The sequence below is a fragment of the Pezoporus occidentalis genome, unplaced genomic scaffold (genome assembly GCF_034315485.1).
Source record: "Pezoporus occidentalis ecotype Australia unplaced genomic scaffold, CSIRO_AGI_Poc_V1 ctg164, whole genome shotgun sequence".
Taxonomy (NCBI): Eukaryota; Metazoa; Chordata; class Aves; order Psittaciformes; family Psittacidae; genus Pezoporus; species Pezoporus occidentalis.
In genome coordinates, this window is record NW_026913466.1 from 1715479 (window position 1) to 1739284 (window position 23806).

Consider the following 23806-nt stretch of genomic DNA (forward strand, 5'->3'; position numbering starts at 1 on the left):
TTGAAGATCTATACCTGTCACTGCCCTCTATTAAGTGTTTTCACTCTTTTCGTTAATATGTAATAGACAAATTACTCTGGTATTGTAGCAGTCAAAGAAACTAACATGAAGAAACTTATCTTCACAATTTATCACTGTGTAATATCCAATATAAGAGGTTTAGAATTTCTACTGAAAGCCACATGAAGAACATTAATGTCCATACATTGTTTCTAAAAGAATTCAGTCAAGTTGCTCAGATTCAATCCATGAATCCACTTCCTTTGGTGGGATCTGGTACTGCACTGATTTATAAAAGTGTTAATCAATTGCTTTAGGAAGGATCTCCAGGCAAGTTTTTCTTCTAAGATGAAAGCAAAAGTGTATTCTTTAGGCAGGCACTGTGAATTCAAAATGGAACACTTCCCTCCTCCCCCTGCCTTGTGTTTTTGCTATGCTTACTGAATATTGTGTTACACTTCTGATACTGAGCCAGTTATAGTAGATTGCAACGTCCAGCTTTTGGAAGCCAACAGTTTCTGAGAGAAAGTTTGCTGATTTTTCCAAGAAACACAAAATATATTCACGTGGTGTCACTGCTTAAAGGTACTTTTGTGTAAAGGGTTACATCTTCACACTCTTAAATCAAACTATGGTATAAGCCAGTTCCTATAAGCACAAGATCCCTGCCACACTCATTTGCACAGGGCAAGGACCTATTTATTTTTAAAACTTAGCCCAGCAATGAGACAGAAGATCTTCAGAACAGCATCACAGAAATAAGTATCTCCAGGAAAACTGCAATGCCATTAAAAACAAGCACTCACATCCACACACAGTTACTTTTTCTCCTGCAGAACTCAAAGCTGTGCCACCCTCACAGCCCTTGCCAGGTACACCATGCTTCCGTCTTTCTGTCAGGCCAGCACTAAAGGATGCTGCTGGGGCAGGGACCAGCCCCTTTGGGAGAAAGCAGGGGGGCTGCAATGCATGAAGCACATGTGGGGAGGAAAAGCCTTTTCTTTTTGCATTACTGCCAGGATGAGGCACGGTTCAGTCCTCAGGGAAGGGGTCTAAGTCCCTGGTAGCAATTACCAGGTGTGTGGAAGACTGAATTTACTTCCAAGGCTCATGTAACACTCTCATTTTAAAATAAACCCTTTGCTTATTTTATCCTAAACACATGGTCGCAAATGGACTGGTATTGCCTGGACCTTCTCACCCACACTCTACGAAGAGAATCAGATTGACTAAACAGCAGTTATAGCTCAGTTCTGAAAATCATGGGAAAGATTCATCCCTGGCATAATTCTAATGAAGCATTAAGCCGGACTGATGTGGTCCCATACTACTGCAAATCTGCTGGTGCTTATGATCTACCACAACCCAGAATGGAAAACTGGGCTCCAAAAATTATGCAACAGAACAGAAAGGTTGATGAGAACTACCCAAATATAAACTACAGACCATTGCACGCTCCTGCACCACATGTGTGCCAGGATGCACCAACAAACTATTTTGAAGTATACATGATGCTCTCAGGCGGCCACTTTAAAATGAAGATGCATTATTAATGGCTCAGAGCAGAAATGCAGCCCCAGCTCGTGTGCTCAAGAGAAGAACTAAGCAAAGCTCCCTTCACCCTCAGTGAGGACGCAGCATCAGCTCTATATTTGGCACATGTTATCCTCAGAGAAAAGCAATGTACTCAGATGTAACAGTACTTTTAACAAAGATCTAAAGTTTACCCTCAGAACCAACCTGAAAACTGACCTGCCCATCCACTGACATGGTAGCTGTGTCCAACAGCCTGATAAACAGAGTCCATTTGAACAAAACACTAATAGCTTGCAGCATATTCAAATGTTGTCTGTAGTTCTCCCTCCAGTGTATGTTCTGGTACCTTTCTAGCCCTAAATATTAAATGACAAAGCTGAGGATTTGTGTAACAGGATGGTATTACAGCACATTTAGGTATAGACTCCTCACATGGATTTGTAATTCAGCTGCTCCAGGCAGACTGAAAAATCCAACCACAAGTAAAATGTCAAATACATTATGTGCAAGATGAGCACAGTATAGTACAGTAGCATGCTGTATAGAACTAAACATGCTGCTCAGTACCTAGCAGTGCTGCCATTTTCAACTGTACCAGTAACAACTTTCTCCTCAAAAGCTTAAGAGTAGGCAACTGTGCTGGCAAGTTTTAACTGGAAATGCAGTGATGGAAGTGCCCATTCAGAAAGCCCCACAGCTCACGCAGCATCAGACAGTTCATACACAAGTAGTAGTTCTTACACAATACTACAAAATACTAGTTCTAACTTCATGAAAACGTTGGACCGTTTCTGCCCATGGCTAAGTCACATAATTTATCTTCAGATAAATTTCAGTTAATTTCTAGCATTCCAAAGTTGCTATTTTAAGCTGGAGCTGCCAAATGCAAGCACGTTGTGTTAGATGATAATAATTTATGCAAATAGCTAGGTAATCAAAATATTCAGAGCAAAGCTATTCCTAATACAAATAACTTGACAAACTGGCAGGATGGTTACTGAAGTCCTAATTTGCACTAGAAAGAGGTATTACTTTCACAGTAAGAGAATAAGAAAAGTGAAAAAACTTGAGGCTTTATGTAAGGACAGCAGATTTAGAACTCAAAGGGTAATAACTGTATTAGCACAAGTCATATTCAGACTGTGCTACTTCTGTGACAACGATCTTAATGGCTGGGGGGGTTTAGACTGGAGACAAGAAGGCTCATAGGGGACCTTTTCACTCTCTACAACTGTTTGAAAGAAGGAGGTAGTGAGGTGGGGTTGGTCCCTTCTCCTAAGTAACAAGCAATAGAACAAGAGGAAATGGCCTCGAGCTGCACCAGGTGAGATGTAGACTGGATATTAGGAATGATTTCTTCATCGAGAGAGTGCTCAGGCACTGGAACAGGTTGCCCAGGGCAGTGCTGGAGTCACCATCCTTGGAAGTATTCACAAACCATGTAGACAAGGCCCTCAATGATATGGGTTAGTGGTGGCCTTGGCAGTGCTGGGGGACGGTTGGACTTGATCTTAAAGGTATTTTCCAACCTGGCTGATTCTATGATTCAAAAGTATAACCCAAAGAGCTTACTGATAAATTTTATGTAGACATCATACACAGTGTAAACTGTCTACTTGAGTTTTGTTTATCTGAGTAATACAAGATCCATCTTTCCCTGTGTATGTATATATTTTAACCCAGTTTTTTACTTCTGCTGTGTTATCTCATGCATTATATCATTTGGAGAACCAGAATTCTCCGGAAAAGCAAGCTTTCAAAACCATCTCTCCACAAGTATCTCACCCAGCTCTGACAATCAGATCTGATCTTCACAGGCCACCCCTGCTGTGGGCACCTGCAGAACAAGGACTGCCCACAGTGACAGCCCCAGGGATCATTAATGGAAAGCCCATGCCCACCAGAGCAAGGCTGGGGCCACTTCACACATTCCTCTTTTGACTCGAAATAGATGCTCAGGCTCCCAAAGATAAAGTGAAACCATTTGTGCCATCTGCCCTTCCACATAATAGCTAAGCTTCCCAGCTCTTGAGACCTAAAACCACAATGTTTCACTCAGCTTTGCATAAATCATTAGATGCCAATACTGTTCACATGCCATATAATGAATCCTAAGGGGAAAGTCATCCTTTTATACATCTTGTGGGAAAATCTCTTGTTGGCTTTAGATCTGTTTAAGGGCACAGGATCCATTCCTGTAAGCTACAAGTACAGTATCTCCCCTACTGTTCTTAAGTGGCCTATTCACAAAATGGTATCACATCAGACTAAGTTGTACTTTAACAATTAAGGCAGCAGACTCATGTGAAAAGCCAACTTTTTCCCAGACAATTCTGCACTTATGTGTAGATATATTGCAGATCTGTGCTTTTCTTCGGTCAATCAGTTGGGCTGCAATGTAAGTTTAATTTTATACTCCTTTTCCTTTCTCCCATCCCTGTACTATTACCAGATAGTTGCGTAACATAGTGCTCAACACCTTGAAAAAACAAAGGTGGGGAGGGAAGGATTTAACCACTAAATTGAGGGATATATAGGTACATACTAAAGAGGAGCTTCTACCCCAAAGCAAACGTTTCTTAAACTGACAGGTAGAAGCCAGATGACAAACTGCTGCCAGGACCCCTTTCCTTAAATGCATTTGGGGCATTCTGAGCAAATCTACACAGGTTTTTCCAGGTAACCACAAGATTCCACCACCTGTATTTTTCAGTTGGTTAGATAGGTGCTAGCCACCCGACCAGAAATTACACAGCTGCATTGATGTGTTGATACTGTGGTAGTACATCTTGCCTCCCAACAGCTCTCATTAATCAGAGTATGATAGTAACTGTGGGTTCAGAGACTCAGAATTAGCACTATCTCATCTCTGCCAGTAGACACAGCAAGTTCACAGTTCTCTCAACTGCAGAACAACATGCAGATGTAACAGAGCACATGGTGTCACAAGAACACCACAGAAAAACTGGAATCTGAATACAGAATTATCCAAATCTCAGGGTAAATCCTGAAAGGATGAACACTTCTCGCTTGTTTCAAAAGCTGCAGGTGGGGAAGGGGAAGAGGCTGAGACAATGAGGCTTCACAAAGCAAAAAACATTACAAACAAACATGAGATGATGGAAAGACTGCAGGACAAAGGGTTATGCCGTTTGAAAAACATATAAAACAATTTGTTCCTGTAAGGTTTTTCAGCCAGATCACACATAGATCTAACAGTGGAAAAAAGAAACGTCATTCTACAGGTGTCTTTTAGAGAGGCACAGTCACACTGGGATGTGTAAAATGTGGAGTTCACGTTTTTATTGGACATGTAAAACCAAAGTCTTGCTTCCCAAGCCAGAGTAAAGAACAGCGTGTGTGCATGAGTCATAAAAAACTAAAACACTGGGCAGCACCACCAGATTTAGGGAACAGTTTTGTTGACTTTATTGTCAGTAACACACCAGCCTGAGTAGGAGTTGGTGCAATACAGACTCTCACGAATGTATTAGAAATTAAATACAATGGAAACTGCTTTTAGAAGATTCAAAGTAACTGTAATCAACACATTGTCTTCTTACTCCTCTGCAGCAGGTCTTCATTCTTCCCAAGTTTTTTCTATTTGGAAACTTGAGAAAACAATCAGAACTTTTACTACTCCCTGTACAAACAAAATAGTATTCTGGGAATAGTTCAAAGAATGAATTTGTGATATTGATTACATAGAAATAAAGGAAAAAAAAACATAATCACCAAACCCCCAACGAACCAAATCTTCTATTTAATCAGGCCTTATATATATATATATATATTGTATATGCTTGCAGAATCAAAGCCATGAGAACTGACAAAATGTGCCAGAAGACATTAACTGAGGCTGCCATGCAAGTATTTGCTTACACAATGATGCCACTCCGTGCACTTATCTGCACTGTGTTGCAAATTCTTGCTTGAAAACAGGTTTACTGAAGAAAATACTGGCATACTTTCCACCTAAGTGTAAGAACAGACTGCTTGTGTGTTGTATTTTCCCCTGTCGCTTCAGGTGCATTTTTCAGCATCCTCAATGCAAGTATCACTTGAAACCCAATTAATGGAGGAAAGAAGCGACGTTCCAACGGTCTATTCTGAAAGGATACTGCAAAGCAAGTGCACTGTGCTTCTCTGCAAAACTAATGTCATGCAGAGTCACATTTCCCAACAGGCCTCAAAACTTTACTTACGTATTTGCATGCACTAGCAGATCATGTCTGTGCAGAAGAAATGAAGACTCTGCATCCTTGAGTGATGACAAAAGGGCAAGCCAGGCTTCAACCAGCCTTCAGGGTTAGAGAATGCCTTTTATCTCCAGAAAGGTGACATGTTTTAATACTTTTCCCTTACTGATAAGATTTGGCTCATCACCAAATATTACTTCTCATCTAGAAACATTGCCAGTCATGTTTATCACATACAGCATCAGCTCCAACCAGAAGAAAAATACTTCTGTATTCTAAATTGCCATGGCACTTGTTAAAGAGGCACTATCAACTATAAATTACCTGTAATTCCTTCAAACTTTTTCAAGCAATTTAAGTTTCAGATGCTTGTACCTCACGGTGGTGCTACTTTCGCATCTTCTTTAAATAAGAAGTTTTACCCCTGCAGAAGTACTCTGTTTATGTTTCACAAGGGAAATAAGATGCTCTTTTAGAGAAACACAAACTTGAGTATATGGTGTTATCAAAAGCATAATCTACATTAAAAAAAAAAAACAACCCACAATTAAACCATTTGTGCCTCTTACATCTTGCCACTGTAAGGTTTTACTTTTTTAGCTGATACAAGAGGAGCACGACGGTCAGGCACAGCTCTACACAATTTATATTGGAAGTTTTCCTCAATGCTGGGAGGTTGGAGGAGAACAGCTTCACTGAATACAGCTTTTGGTTCAAACAGACACTCCAGAGAACAACATAAAGATAACCACTCATGACAAGTGGTGCTCCGACACCTCTCTCACGTATAGCAGGGGGTTGGAACTTAAGGTCCTCTCCAAGCCAAACCATTCTAATTTTGTGAGCCCAAAGCTAGACTGGAACCTGCCCATCAAGTTTGTGATAGAAACAGACTCCTGTTTGTCATGACTCCTGAAATGTCATCACTTCCTTAATTACCTTTTCTTGGGGAAATTAACTATAGACAAAGCAGTAATTCATAAATACTCCAGGGCATGTCAGAGAGAAGCTTTGAGGAGGGGACTGGAGACCATAAATGTGAATCACAGTTTAGGACAAAAATCAAAACACACTAAGAGAACATGTGAGTAATGTGCACAGTGTGCTTACATACACAAGCAGCGGAAGAGTTCATCTAGTAAATACAGCAGCAGTAGCCACCTTTCCCTCTACAGTACAGCAACTGCATAACAGTACCCACTGGGCACTTGAAGCAGAGGAAAAGAAGAATCAGGTCATTTTAAATAGCAGTCAGCAAAACTGAACAATATGAGAGACCAGAGAAGTCGTTCTGACATTCTTCTGTTTGAACCCTTTAGCTATCTGTGCTGGGCCTTGGCATGGCTTCAGTCACTGTTCCATGCAGCTCTGAAACCGAGAACAGGTCTCACTTCCTGTGCACAGCAAACAGTCCCTTTTCTAACTGTGGAAAATACCATGACTTTCCAAGGCGCGAGAAGTCACTGCTGCCTCTTTAAGGGCAGCATGCAGCAAGCCATGCTCCTGCAGGACAGCAGGCTCTGCACAAACAGACTCCTCTGGCCGACACATGACTTCCGCTGGCAGTTCTGGTGGGCAGGACTTGAAAAGATTGCCAAATACCAATGACCAGCAAATCCAGAGCTGGCTAAAAACATCCCACAGACACTGCAGTCCAGAGCAAACAAGATGAAAAAAAACACATTAAAAAAAGGCTGGATTTTATGCAAGCACAGATGCTTCAAAGTGCTAATGAAGAGGAGGAAGAGGGGCTCTAAGAAACAGAGGCTGGGTGGCTGTTGGTTTCTTTGTTTTTTAAAGACATGGCAATTCAGTGTTCCTTTTAAGACATCAGTGCCATATAGCGTATTAGCTGCATGCAAGCTGCTGCTTTCAGTAAAAATTGCATCATCTGAGAAAGACACTGAATGATTACAATTTCTGTGGAGCACTCTGTCAGTATCATTTAGAGCTTTAAGATCCACCATGTGCTTCACTTCTGATTCAGTCCAGCACCCAGGCAGCCTCAAAAGGGCTTTTGAACAAGGCTGTGGGGAAAGGGAGTAACAACAGCCTGTGAAACCATGCTGGTGAGCCAGTGGAGCTACCACAGGCTGCGGGCAAGCTTTGGAAAATACTCAGGATCAAGAGATGCATATGATGAAGGACTACTGCTTTCCAAGCAACAAATACAGGGTATTCCTGGAGTATGTCTCAACTTGACTCTGAGACCTCCCTGGCATGGAGCACTGGTGGAAGTAGTAATTCACCTGGGCTTCCCATTCTCGGTCTTCTGATGTGGGCCCCTTCCCTCGCTCTTACAAGTGGTATGCAGAACACCATGAAAGAAGATGGTGATAAAAAGCAGCAGTCAACTTCAAGCTTGACACAGAGGTTTGCAGGCAGTCAAACTGATTTTCCACTGCCACACTGCACATCCTAGTTGGACTGATAAGGATGCCTCTCCATGATTTTGTGAGCCACAGATCACCAAGGAACAAGCAGTTATAGGGTGAAAGTGATCAAGTTGAACTTGCTGGGCTCCATGTAATAGGAGAGCTGGCCTGCATATAAGAGGTTGAAGCCAACCAGTGTTTTGAAAAACCTGAATGCTCCCACCCAGACCCAGATATAGTATCTTAAAACGTCCACAGTGGCCTACAAAAACATGCAGTACCACTCTTGGTACTGCAGGAACAGGAAAGATCTACAGCCCCACTGAAACCCTGACAGCTGGGGAAGCCAGTATGAGCAAAACTGCAAAGTCAGGCACAGGAAGCAAGGGGCAAGAACTTCCCAAATAGCAAAAGTTGTTTCCCAAACTACGCTGGAGTTTGTCAACTTCCAGTATGGAACTGGCTGGCTGGCTAGCTAGATGTCACACTCCAAGCGACAAAGGCCACCTTTCCTGGAAGACACTCTCTTACTGGTTGACCCATGAAGCCGGATGAGATCAGCCCAGACTTCCACCAAACTTCTCCCACATTGTAGTCTTCTTTTCAGGGTTTACCTTCTCACATTTTGAACGAAGTCATCTGCCACCAAGTTATTGGTCCTCTCATCAGAAGTCTCACCTCAGACTTCCCCATCCACAGAAAGACTAAGCATCTCCAATACTGCCATCCTCCTTCACCCCCAGACAGACTAGGCAGGAACATAGTCACCTGCACTACTCTTCTCTCAAGCTATCTCACTATAGGTAGTTCATGCCATGCCTATGCATATACTTGCACTGCATATACTATGCATATACTTGCCCTGCATATACTTGCACTGCCATTTGTATGTCTGCTGCCATAGCTAGATATCCATTACTGCTGCCAAGCAAGCGTGGTTAGAAAGCTGAGACACAAGAGGAGCAACATTCCTATGCAATGTTCAGATCTGGTCTGTACCCCAGCAGAGGCACAGGCACGGTGCTTTTATTATCTTTGAAAGCTTCTTCTAAAGTGGCAACTGTTTTTCTTCAGAACAAAGGCCTTTTGGCCAACCAGAAGTACCAAATATACCCATGAACAGCAGCGTGGGCTTCCCACTACACTACAGTAAATGAGCGTAGGGCAGATACATTGCAGCCTTGCAAACCAAGCAACATGTCCTTTACTTCCCAGCTTAACTCTGCACCACATGTTCTGTTCAGCTCACCAGAAACATCAAATTTGCACAGCCAAGTGACCTGGCAGTGCACAAATCAAATATTAACATTAGTGAAACCTGTGGTCTTTCTCAAAGGTTTGATCTCACAGGAGTAACAAACTCTTTGTTCCTGAGCTTCTTATTTTGCTATAAGTTTAGGATTGCATTGGATAATGATCTAATTACTTTAATTTGGATTATTAAGACCAAGCTGCAGGGTGCTTCAAAAGTACAAATCAAACCAGCCTGTCTTGTCAGTTTTAGAGCAGCTGGACAAGCTGACATGGAGAGCTTAGCACTGAAAAGCCATAGGAATAAAAGAAGCTGAACTTATTTTTACTGTGTGAGATCCTAAAGTCTCAGGAAACAGCCTAGAGCAGACATTGACGGATGCTAAATGGAAACTTACTTTAACAAATGCACTCTTAGAGGAAGAAATAAACAAAATGGAATCAAACCAGTGACTAGGTAACAAACCCGTCACTAACTCCAGCTGTCAAATAACAAACCTTGGATCCCCTTCCTGCCTGCTGATGACACATGACCTCCAGGGCCCCCCAGCCATGGCCCTGGTGCAGCAGGTCAGCATGCTTAAACCACACTCAATAAGTGGCCCCTTTATCACAGCTGAATCTCAAGGCTGTCCCCAGATCTCTGGATGTCTGAGCATGAAACAAAACATTTTTCCCTGACATAGCCTTGGGTAAAGCTCTTGTGTTAAATTTCTGAGAACAGTTAAATGAACACACTGGGAACTAGAGTAAATATGTGAAAATATAGGCAAAATGAACCAGGTTGTCATCACCCTCCTTGTGATGTCTTCATAGTCCTAAAATACATAACCACTGTGACACAAAGGAATTATCTTGAATTCACGATGCATTGCAAAGGCCAGGATGTAGAAATATATTATCAGGTGACTGTTCCAGAGTCTTTTCCCATCATGTTTTTACAATGTAGAGGATCTCTTCAAAAAGTACTTAAAACACTGGACTTACATAAGTTTGCCCATCATTTTATGACTTTGAAGTGGGTCAGGCTCAGGAATCTGAGATACATCTCTAGTAAGTACCTGGCTATTATCATTAGCCAGCTCCACAGGAACTAACAGGCATTTTAATAGCAGGTTTGCTCTCAAAGGAAAATATTTTTTTATTCTGAAACTGTTGCCAAGTAACAGTGATTAAAGCATGGGGGAAATCTCTCAAATTACTGCACCCTCAGTGGCATTACTCAAAATTATAGAAATAAAGATGAGTCCTTGATTTTCCTGCCTTCATTTCAGGTAACACGTGTTAAACATCAGTATCAGGCATAAAAGCTATTGAGGATGAGGATATCAATGAAAACAATAGTGAATCCATTGCCAGGAACTCTGTCTCCATGTATTCATATGTATTCAATCCTAAATATTCACATGAGATTAATTTTATATGCCACTACTCCGCCTTCAGCCATTTCAATTGTGGCTCCATGCCTGAAGCAGCTCAGGGAAATCCAACTGACAGGTAAAATGCAAGAATCCTCCATTAACTTAGGACTTGATAACTTCATCTTCAAATAAGTTTTATTTTCTAGATGCATTTTTTCTGGTGCAATCTCTAGTTTCCAAGTGCCTCCACAAACAATAACCTTTTTTTGTAATGGAACACGCAGCTCCATGAGAAAGCAACTACCTCCATTCTAAAACCAGGGAAACTGAAACAGTGAAGATACAGTAACTTTCTCTTCAGCTTTGGGTAGAGTTCAGTAGTTGCTGGCTTTTAGCTGAGACCCGGATCAGAGTACAGAAATGCACACATGCACTCACTTCCCCAGGAATACTTGATCAAATAAAACAAACAGAAAAGGCTTGCATTCCTCATGCCAAGTTCAACATAAACACTTGTGGCTATTACATGCACCCGTATTCTATTTCCTATGATAAAGCATGGTCAATATGAATTGTGATAAAAGACATTTCTAAGAAATACTTGAAAAAGATTAAAACTTTGGGGTTCTTACTTGAAGAAAGTGCCTTCACAGTCTCTGCAAATGAGATTTCATCCCAACAGGGATTAATGAAGTAAAATACAAATCCCTTGAAGATCAGAGATACGGTCACAGCATTTGATCACAGACAGGACCAGATTTCAGCCTTAACATGAAAGCAATATAGTACTGATTTAGTTTTGCAAAGTTTCAGAACTCATAAACCTATAAACTTCCAGTTCACCTTTATTATTTATTCACATTTACAGGGAAGAAAAAGCACCCAAACTTTACCAATCTTTACAGAAACCCTGCATGTATCACAGGAGGAACATGCCCCTGCCATGCCCTCCCCTCTGCATCAGCCACCCCTCCTATGCTTAAATTTGCCAGCACTTGTCTGTATATTCTACAGAAGTGTCAAAATGAGTTAAACTAATGCATACATGTTTTTATGAGAACCAGGATAACTGCACAAGTATGTTTAATGCATAAGCCCTCCAAGGAATTTGCTAGGGGAAGTTTACACTCCTCCCAGCAAGTAAGGAATGTGTAATTTAGCAGCATCTAGCACAGGGCAGGTTAAAAACAAAACAAAAACTGACCTCCTCCCCCAGAGAAAGCCTTCACTTAAAGATTCTCAGATTTTGCATTCCACATTCAGAACTTCAACCAACCTCTGAACAAGTGCATGATTTATTTTAAACATGCTTTTGATTCTGCTAAACCTAACTAAGGCACTGTCAAACAAAAAGACTGGTTTTATTCTGGAGTATCCTGGAAATACTGGATGACAGAGATCTCTACCTTTGCTATCAGCATTTGCAGGCAACAGGAAATACCTCAGTTGGTAAATCAAGCTAATGTAACTGAGGTGATGGGTACATTCTACTTTAAGACAAAAGGCCACTTGGAGCTGGTTTCTACAATAACGGAAAAGATAACATTTGCTCTGCTTTGTTTCCCGGCCCTGATCCTATAAGTAAAATCTGATTTTTCCAACTTGTTTATGCTCTTTTGCTTGACACTGTTGCCAGCAAGCCTTGCTCCAGCTTCCTGTGCATTTTTAGAGCAGCCATCTATCTCCAAGGAGGGGCTGTGACTGGAAACTGGCTGGGAGATGAGGGAAGGAGCTTAAGGGGCTACAAATCCTTAAGCATGTTCTGTGCTCTACACTTTGGTATACCAAAGAAGCACATGGAAAGGACAGCTTGGGACAAGCTGCTTTCTTACCATAAGCGTGCTAAAGGAGGCACAAGCAGCCTCTTTCTGCTAGACAGCAATTATTTTTATTGCAAGCCAAATATTTAAATCTCATGTCTTTCTGTCAAGGATCAGACAGCAGTGGCATAGCCTGCAGCCTTGTGCACATGCGACTTGTTCACGTTGTGTGCACACTGTTACACAAGCAGTGCCAACAGCATCAAACCAGAGTGAAAATTAGGATTATGCAAATGGGCTCTTTGAGCTGACTCATTCTGGTCTCTTGGGAGGCACAAGCCCCAGCTATAGCCTGCTCCATCCCGTCCCCGGGCACCCTTTAGTAACTAAGAAGTTACCAGTTCCCACTATCCCATGTTCTCACAGTGAGAGCACTCTTCTGCCTGTTTTCAACAAAATTTGTGATCACCTTGTGAGATCTACCACCTCCTATATTAAATTTGTCTATGACTCGCTAATGGACTTAAAGGTCTCTGAGTGATGAAAGAGGCAATGACAAATACATAGCAGAATCACATACAGCTTTAGCTTTCATGCCCAAAGAACTGATTGTACCTATACTTTGTCAGGCATTCACAGTGTACTCATCACACGACAATCCAGTGCCTGGCAAACTAAGAAAGGCTTTTAAAACCAAACCAAAACAAACCCCCCAAAACAACACAAATATAAAAATCTCTGTTCCTCATTCTGAGCCCCACAAAAAACCCAAAGTACTTTTCTGTTCATTTAGTGACAGATGAACTGAGAAAGACCTGACATTTTTGATTGAGGGCAGCCCATGAGATGCCTACTGAAAAAACAGTAAACAACTTTTTCATCATACACCAGACATTTCAGACAGTGTATACACTGAAAGTGAACACAACAGTTGAAGTTTCATGGATGCATCCAAGACACATTGAGCTGAACACACCACAAACCCAACAAAGCTGCTATTGAAGCCAGTGGAAAGACTTTGATTATGTCCAAGAGATCTGCCTTTATTTAAATCACTTTATATAAAAGACTCCACTTAAAAGTTCTTTCAGCACAGATAATAGACCCTCTTTTTCTAAGCTTCTGCCTGCAAGATCATCATCTTTGTTCTCTCATTACAAATTCTGCTAATTGCGTACATGCTCATTGCTCTCACAGGACACAGTATTAAGGATTTGTGTGTGTAATACTATGAGAACATGAACTAAGAAGCCCAGCTGTCATGCCACGAAGTGTTTCCTCTTCGGCACTCTGTTTTGATGTGTTTTGAGAGTAAACAACAGTACTGCACACTTAACATCAAAACTTTTCTGCTTGTGCTGTTGCTTTCAGAGCAGCTGATGTTCTTGCAGGTCCCTCTGAGTGCAACGTACATAAGTAATTGGATTGTACTTACGTACTTCCATAGTCAGCAACACTTGCTTTCTGTACGGCAGTCCCCCCACAGGGAAACATTAAGGATGTATTAGAGGTAAAAGCATCTGAACTTAAATATTTGTTTATAGTGGCCTTGGCAGGGATCCAAAGGTATTCATGCTGATTTACAACACATTTAGGTAAACGATTTGCTTTTGAAGGCAGCCAATTCTGCAAAGGCCTCTTGTAGATCTAAATCTGTTTCTTATTTCCTTTGCCCACCCTGCCACCTTTTTAAAGTGTACTTCATGGTTGTGAAAGGTGATGGAGAGAGTGGCTGGGTATAGAAGTGGTTTACTCATGACGCACAAAGCATAGGTGGAAAGTATCCACACACACTGTGCATGCTTCCTTCTGGTCACAGATCAGAAATAGTTTCATTCAGCAAATTAATGTAGAACAATCCCATTTGCAGACACACTTGTAGCCAGGGATCAGGACAAAAAGCTATTTCCCCTTTACCTCTCTTTCATGATGGCCAAGGCCCTCCTCAGGATTTCTGAGATTGAGGACGTGCACCTCTTGTGGCAAGGCTGTTGTGCCTCGGCTTGCACAGCCAGACAACACCGTGAAACTCTCCAGCAAGGCATGGACTGGGTGTGAATTGTTAACAGGCGACAAGACACATTCGCTCCTAGGCACAGGACCTGCAGAGGAAGACACAGAGGCACGTCATTTGGAGAAAAGAGCTATACACAGATTACACCTGTCAAATAAGCATCATTCTTTTGGTCATGAAGCCCATAGGAACAAAAGCAGAGACTTTGAGTTCGTTGCCCACAAAACGAAGACATTTATTTTCACTGAATACACTAACTCGTTGGTTCATTTCTCTTGGAAAGTTTAAGTATGAATTCCAAATTGAAGGTAGTCCTGTCTTTACCAGGGAGAAAAATCAAGGATTAAAGAGGAAAAAAAAAACAAAAACCAACCAAAAAAAACCCCAAAGTGGTTATAGTGGTAGGAGGAATTGGGTCATCTTAGATGTGAATTATTTGTTTATGTCAAACAGTGTTATCTCCAAGCATTGAAAAATGCAATCATGTACATATAACAATGAAAAGTTAATCTCTAATACACAGATAATTACATCAGGAAGGATTTGGGAGAGTTGGATTTGTTGCTTTTGAAGCAGTGCTGATTTATAGTGAATGTTGTTCAAATAGATTGTACAAAACAGCAGGCATCTGTCACATGATAAAAATGAAATGTTTGTTTACTGAGTCTATTTTGTGTCTGACAGCAATTATCTATACTGATAACAGATATCTAGTCCAAAACAGAGTGTACGCCCTTTCAAATAATCACCACAGCATGATGTAGTGCCATACAGTTATACAGTACGTGAGACAGCGTGATGTGATACAGCAAGATAGCACAAAAGCTAAAACATAGGGAGCAGTTTACATTTAAACTATATCTCAGGAAACTAAAGCAAGACAAATATTTATGAAAAGCAGCCCTGCTTTTCCAAAAGGACTCAAACCCACCCCTGACAGTAACAGATACTGTATGTTTTTGATTCAGAAGGTCACAGGGGAGCACAACTGACTTAACCCCTGATTTGCACCAAAATCACTCAGATGAGACACGCATCAACCAGTCAGTTCAGAGGCTGCAAGGCATAAAAGAGAAATATAAGCTAGAAGCATGACTTTTTTCCCCCCTTGGAGAGCGTGCATCTGCAATAGAAGTAAAATGCTTCTTTCAAATCCAGCTCAAAATGAAAGCAAATCCTCAGCTGATCAAATGGCAGAGCTCCATCTGCTTTTGTGAAGTCTACATCCAGCTATTGCAGCCCCAGAGGTCATTTGACTTATGTGCACACATATGTTTAATTATATTAGCACTGATTATAAAGGCAGTTCACTCACGACACAGCTAGCAGCTGGCTGTTTAGAAGGCAGAGTCCGTCTTAAACCAGACTTCATCTGGAAAAAGCAAAGCCCCTGAGCACAGGGAGATTTCCGCAGTGGCTTGGGCCATGCGTGCCTTGTCCTGCCGAAGGGGCCATTCCTGAAACCCACCAGTGCATAGCACGTATCCCACCAGCTCCCCCAGAACAGGAATATTTGTTAAAGACAATGCTCAAGGCATGAATTACGCGTGCCTGTGCTTGGGAAACAGGATAAACTTTCTACTCTGTACAGAAGGACCTTGGTAGTAGCACTGACCACCAGCCTGGAGGATTTAAGGTTCATTTGGGTTTAATTCCTTCTCAAGAATGTGTATACAAAGTGTGACGAGTCCAAGCAATGATACTCAGTTCAAAACCAAACCAAAACCAAACCACTAAAAACACACAAACTATGAAAAAGTTGCCCTTTGTAATGGTTGAAGTAGTATTTAGAATTTGTAACAGTAACACAACCAGCAGAGAGGCCTTGTTTTCCTGATGTACAAGCATAGATCAGAGAACGTACTAATCAATTAGCCCAGCCATTGGTGTGCAAGTCCTGCAGCAGACCAGGTTATACAAGCTGCACAAAAAGTATTTCTGAATTCCACAAGCATTTCTTGGGCTGTGGAATAAATTGAGAACCAAGGAGTGTTTGTTCCTTGAACTCCTTCTTGCAGACCAGAATGGAGTTAAGATGCTTCTATCATAAAGCACACATGAAGAACAAGGTGCAAGACTCAGAACTCGACAGAAATGGAGTTGTTGACAAAAACAACTTAGGAAAGGTTCAGGAGAACAGCTACTAACTCCCTCTCTGCAGAGGGGATTCCATTGCGAACGCCTATTTCCATGCAGTACATCTACCAATCCTCCCCTCCAGCCTTCATCTGATCTTTATCCTGTACAAATGGGCCACATTAGAAGACATCTGGATTTTCCCCTCAATTCCTATGAGGACTCATCCACATGAAGACGACAGTGACTGGTACATTCAGGCTGCCTGTAACTGACTCCCTTGCTGGCACCTCAAGTGTGCTTAAGCAAGCCCTTCTTGCAAGGCCCTCTGTTCTGCTTGACATGAAAGACTGAAATACTCCCAGAGGGAGCAGAAGTTCACATCCTGGATAACTGTGTGCAGCTGAGCTTATCTACACAGCAAAGAGCAAAGCAAAGCATGCCCGCTCTGCCTGCACTCCATAGCGGCTGGAAGTGGGCCAGATCTCCTGCAGAAACCCCATCACCCCACTGGCATGCCACTTCTGTCAGCTCTGTTTTGAACAAACAGGGCACAGAGCTGCTCTAAGCTGCTCTATAGAAGAAACCAGTGTTTTTGTAGAGTTCCTGCATTTGATAGAGTCGCTTTCAGGCCAGCCTCATAAGCAGCTGGTCCTCAAAATCAGAACAGAAGATCAGAGTACCTACTGAAGGCTGGTTCCACTGCATTCAGACCACATATGTAGGCAAGGCTGCCTACATAAAAGAAATGATGGTGGGGTAAGTAACAGAGGGGCTACTCCAGATGAGGCATTTTTGCCAAGTTTCGTGTAGGTGCTTGTGTAGCTATGTCCTAGAGCCATAATACAATTCCTAGGAGCTCAAGACTCTCATAAACATTATTTCTCTTAAACGTGCTGCTGGCAGTACCAAACAGCAATCTTAATGCACTGAAATACACACATTTGCCCAATCACTATATGGGGTGTAGTGCCATGCCCAGCATATGCTTGCACTCCTGGAGGTAGTGCCAAGTGAAAGCAAAACTTGTCTCTAGCTCAAAAAGTCCACTGATGGTCAGCCTGTCTATGGCACAAGCCACCTTCTCTCCATTTATCTATTTCTTTATGCATAAAATTGCCTATTTTTACACTGCACACACCCCAGTGCTGCCTGAGTTATTCATTAAACATTAAGTAATTTTATTTCCAGCACTTCCTACTGCACTTGCAGATCTGTCCCAGTCAAAGACGAGTAGGTGCCACTACGAGCACCCTCACTCCAGTGAGGGCAGCAAGAGCTCTCATCTTTTCAAGTTAGCTGCTCTGGCTCCTGGCTCCCTCACAGACCCCTCCTGCTCATGCACATTCCTTCCTGCCACCATTGGAAAGCTAGTTACTTCCCCGAGGCAGTTTAAATCCTAAAAATGCATATTTACCACAGTGAAAAAAACCAAACAGCAATCCCTTTTTATGACACTACAAATCTGATTATTTATCACTTCTGCACCGCCTGCTTCTATTTGAGAGCCAATGTGAAGCCGCAGCCTCATCCTGCCTGGATTTTACTGTTGAGCTGCTCGCCCCTTTACAAACACCAGGACTGGGCTCTGCCAGCTTCCTGCTCCAGCCCCATGGCCCATTCCTGCTGACCTCACCTTCACCAGCAACAAAATTCACCATCGTCACTGCTGAAGGGCCAGTTCATCCAATGAACAATCCAGGACTGCCTCATCAGCTCCAAACACATACAGATACTCTTCTGCATTCATCCCCATCGAAGTGGCACTTAACAAGTCAAAAGTATCTCCCAGTTTATGCACCCTTGTGCTCCTACAAGCCTTTAGCTTCTTCTCTGTAAGAACACAAGTGTGCACGCACAGCCATCACTGGGCTTTTGTTTAACTTTGGAGCATGCATCCAGTTAACCTTGTTAGCAAATCCTGCCGCTTCCCACAGTCAAACTTCTGTTGCCTAATGCCTCAAAAGCCTTTTGAAGATGGAAAGCAGGTTAGGCAGTATTATAAGAACCACTTATTACATATGTGTTTCATGATGGCAAGTGTTTAATGATGGCAACTGTTTAGCAAATTTTGAGTTCTAGAGAATCATTTAGTATTGAATTATTTTCCACTTCCAATTAATAAGTCTTTCAAAGGAAATCTTCGTGCAGACCCAACCTTGTTTGATACAAACATCTGGAACCTATTCAATGCAATTTTCAACATTCTTGTTTCCCATATCATCCATGCTACTAATGAGCAACATGTGTTCTGCTGGAAGAAAGTAACAGAAATGGGAGTAAGACACTAAAGGGGACAATACAACAACCCAAGAGCAGCTCATAACTGTGATGGATTTTATTCAAATTGTAAAGGCTAATATACATTCTGTTGTACTTCCATGGAGATTTCTACACTGTTGTCAGCTGAAAAGCATGACCAGCTCCTGCGGATTTTGTCAATCTTTGCTGGAGGACACATGGCATGCTATAGCGGTTCCCATACGCCACACCAGAGGATACAAGCTACACCAATGGGATATAACACTCCTTAGGAGAAGGACAGATCTGTTCTAATTGGGTTTTGAATGAAGGAATGACACAAATCTAGTCATTATAAAGGAAGACAACTCAAAATCCAGACTTGAGCAACACTAGAGATCCCTGTGCTGTTGGGCACAAAGTAATATAAATGACTGCAGATCCTGCTAGAATTCATCACTTCATATGCTGAAAAGCGTATCTCAGAGGAGGCCAACTGTCCAAGCAGAGATTTCAGTATGTCCAAATGACGGACTTTCACAAATTTCTTTTGAAGAAGGTTAATTTAAGGGTATTTTTTTACATCAGCTAGTGACAATGACAACTGGAACAAGGAGGAAGAAAAGAGACAGGATCCTTCAACCTACTTTTGAATGATAACAGGGTTATGTAAAAACAAGAGGAGGGGAAGCCATTTTCTCTGGAACTGAAAAGCTTAAGATTCACTGCAGAGCACTTGACTAGATTTAGCAATAACTTCTTTCTATAACCTTTATCACTCATTTCTAAGGATACAAAGTGCATGGGCAAAAGGCCACTGTTCCTTGTGGAATAGTTACCACCTACACAACCTTCCTCTCATTAAGGGTTTCCCACCGAGGGAAGCATTTATACCAAATAGTTGTACTCAAAGATTCAAGCAACTTAGAATCTACAGAAAGGAGGAGTGCCTATCACTTAAAGAGAAAACATAAGTCATTACTATTATTTAGTATAGGTGGCTCTGTAACAACAACTATTAAATTCCTTCCTGCACACCCCTTCATGGAACACCACCTGGGAAGCCAAGTGGCTGGTGATTCAAATAGAGTAGAGGATAATGGACAACCTCTACCATCAATACAAAGAGCGGCTTTTACTACAGGTGACCATGAAAAAACAGCTTCAACTCCTAAGTGAGCACTTGAGTAAGACATCCCTGCTCGGGTTCAGTCAATTTTGGCAAGCAGCCTGAAGTCCTGAGAGATGGAAAAGATGAGATGGTAAGAAATACCACAGCTGCTTCGTGATGAGAGGCAGTGGCATAGAGGAAACTGCAGTGTTTCTCCTCATAGAAAAGGAGAAGCATTTCCACCATGATCACCAACAAGAAGCTGGACTGTCAAAGACTCTTCCTGGACTATGCAATTTTCCTCTCTGAGTAAGTGTGACCACCGTAAGATGCAGGGGAGAGGAACAAGATATTGAAAGGAAGAATTGTACATAGGGCCTTCACACTAGCCAGTAGGAAGACTGAAGTAGAATATTACTGGGAGGGGGAGGAGAATGTTATGGCTTTCTTGTTCTATACAGCTCATGGCAGCAGTTCCAACTATGAGGAAACACAGCACATGCAACACAAAATGATACTACTGCTAATCTGCCATCATTTTGGTAAGCCGGAAGAAATTCAGTGCCAAACAAAATTTTGGGGGTGTTTTAATATCACTTTTCTGCCTTAGTACGTAGTCAGAGAAGGGTGGGACTAAAAAGATTGTAGATACATTCTAACAAAAAAAAAAAAAGCAAAAAAAAAAAGCAACTTCTGGATGCTTTAAAAAGCAAATTTTAAAGTGTGGGGTGGGTTTTCCAGTTATTTAACCTTCATTTTCAAACCCTCCTAGCAATTACAATAGGATATGCTCAATACTGCAATAAAAGCTTTGATATTTTAGAGGGCTGGGGAATGAGATAAAAGCAATAAGCTTACAGTATTAAATAAATTCCATTCTTATTTGGATATTCTCTCCTCTTTGTCCTTTCTACATGTTTACTTTATACTAGGACAAAAAACCTCAGTGACATTTGGCCTTTTCACAGTATGTCCCAACACTTATGTAATATATTACTTAAGTAAGTAATACAGTAATTTAAGTAATACATTAAATAGATATATAGATACATCTACTAATATGTAGATATTTTACAGTATGTCCCAACACTTACTTATGTACTTACTTTAAGTAATATATCTAAGTAACATATCTACTAATAAGTAGAAGACCTACATATTAGGTCTTCTAAGCCTCTCCTCATGCAACTATGACTGCATTGAAATGCTGCAGGTATCTCCCTTCAATAAGACTACTTACATGAAGTAGGAATTACCCACAAAGAGTATTTTAAACCTTAAAAGCTCACATTTTCCACATTTGTGGAGTAACTGATGAGAGTTCATTCAATCACTGCATCTTAACCACGGACTGGTATCGATGAACTTAGAGCAGATTCTACTTTAACAGAAGGAAAAGCAGACCCTTCGTGCACTGCAGCCAAAGCAGGACTGAAATAGAGTAAATGTTAATGAAGGCCCTTGAATGCATTTCAGGACTTTAGCAGAAACTGACAGAGGAACAAAAAAGTGTGTGAGAAAACAAATATGCACTGAAAATTAAGCGGGGGTACATGAAAAAGGTACTGAAACCACAAACACAGCATAGCTGTTGTACACAGGGCTGGGTAATTTTTCCTTCATATCCTGATTTTTCAGGGAGTTCTTTTACCACCACATCTAGCACAGTCTTCTCAGCAATGAAAGAGTACTTTTCATGATGCAACTACTTTTGACTGAATTACCACAGGGGTGAGGGGGGACAGGTTTAAAGTTACAGGGGAAAAGATTCATGGACATGGACTGATTTTGGCCGTTTTTAAAAACCAAACCAACCAAAACACCTCAAATCTCAACCTCCACATACATCTATTCTAAATGAGCTATAAAACCTGAACTGAGAAGAGGAAAAAAACCCACTATATCCTCAAGAAATATTTAATACAGATGGCAAGATTTGGTTGTAGAAAGAGTTAAATAAAATGTATAAGCTGCACTAACTAAAACCATGTGCTTATGCAAAAACACAGCAGAGTTTCCCCATCCCAGTGCTTGAAGCCCACTAATCTTCAGCAACTCCCCTTCCTAACACTACCCTTGCTCCTTCTGTCTTTCTCAAAGGGAAAAAATACCCAAACCAACCATCTGGAACTATGCATTAATCTACATACCTTACGCTGGTTTCTGTTGTTAATGTTTCAGTCAGACTCCTGCTCTGTGTGCTCCCAATCCCCAACTATCAACCCCCAATTAATTCCAATTCCACTATCACCAACTCTGCCCAGATTTATTCCATGTAGGGGCCAAACTATTCAATATTGTATTTAAACTGCAATGTATTTTGATCCTCTATTTTCTGTAGTCTTTCTAGACGTTTCTGTGATGCACAGTAAAATCTACCTAGCATCTTCTGCCTGCCCACTGGGAATCACTAGGACCCACAGATGACATGCCTCATACCTTTTTTGGGTTGCTGTTATGTTTGGTACAACCTTCTGGTGCTGGTTTCTCCTTCTAAGCAAAGTAATCCTTTAGGCCTCTCTGGAGAACGTGTTGCAAAATATCCATTCTCACTGTTTCTAACCACTGGTAAAAACATGAGGTTTATCTCATCTGTTTAGCAGAGATGATCTAACTTCAAATGGTGCTTGCGCAGATCTCACATTTTTTTCCATGCAGGAAAAAAGAAAACACAAAATGGACAACAAACTACATTTCAAAAGTAGAAATGCTTTCTTCTACTTTCTTCAAAATAGGCTTCTATTGATGTTTTGTCCTTACCAGGACATAAAATTGATGCAAGTTCAATTGGAAAAGTTTACCATCAAATAGAGCTCAACTTCTGTAGCAATGTACTGCTATTTAGAAATAATTAATTATACTTAACCTACCCCTTTCATGAAAATAAGTAAATGATCAAGTCCAATTATTTCTTTATGCAGCAAAACTTATTTCAAAGGCTGAACGAGCACAGCAAAACTAGACAATGTCAGTAAGTCAGTATCTTGCTTAACAAAAGGAACTCCATCTGTCTTGTTTATACACCTCAAATCAGTTAAACAGAGAAGTCAATGAGTTAAAAACCTGTTTGGTTTAACATCTGCTGAGCACAACTTTAAGATACAGCTATGCATGAGGCATAATCTTAGAAAACAAACATCTGCACCTGGAAAACAAAGAAGTCTTTCAAAGTAGATGTACTGTACCACAGAGCTCCATTTCATGTAACCTCTTTCTGACCAGAAGTACGGTCAGATCTCTACCTTCTCTTGAGGTCTGCAGCAAAACATTGCTTATGGGAATTCCTCTCTAGTATTTTTCCATGCTTAAACATCCAAATACTTCCATACATGTTCTCTCTCCCTTCTCATCCCTTCTCCCAAGCGAGTATTTGAAAAACACGCCACTAACACAAGAGCATCTTTTTAAACTGTATAAACAGAACAGCATGAATGTGTTGACTTTCATTTAAATATATCCAGAAAACACAACCTCTGTTTTCCATGCCCAAGAACTGAAAACAAAGTAGTCCACTATTCATGTTTCAGAAAGGGTTGACAAGTTTTTCCCATTGGTATCCTCAACTAGTAGAAACAGACAAGTTTCCAGCAACTGGTCTAAAACTCAAGTGTAGGTCATGCTCTTGTACAAGTCTCAGGTCCATGGAGCTCCTATCCTTTTTCAGCAGTAGCTAACATTACTCAGACTGAGGGCTTTCCCCACCCCAGACACGGCTGTGTTTCAGAGATGCCTGACTTCCATCACAAATTCTCTAAAATGCAAGTAAATCATTTTGCCTTAACAGCCTTAATGGAAGAACCAAATGTAGCATTCAGTTTTCACCAATGTTAACGGATGAATTTGTCTTAAGCACCATGATTGTACAAAAAGGAAAAAATGAAC

General features: G+C 41.3%; 1 protein-coding gene across 3 annotated transcripts in view; it reads right to left on the reverse strand.

Moving 5' to 3' along the window:
• TGFBR3 (transforming growth factor beta receptor 3) overlaps positions 1-23806 on the reverse strand; it is a 119132-nt gene that overhangs the window by 58280 nt on the left and 37046 nt on the right. For all 3 annotated transcript variants that reach the window (XM_062613156.1, XM_062613155.1, XM_062613157.1), the window contains exon 3: positions 14400-14584. In XM_062613156.1, the coding sequence (XP_062469140.1) occupies positions 14400-14584 (185 nt within the window). The remainder of the gene's footprint in view (positions 1-14399; positions 14585-23806) is intronic.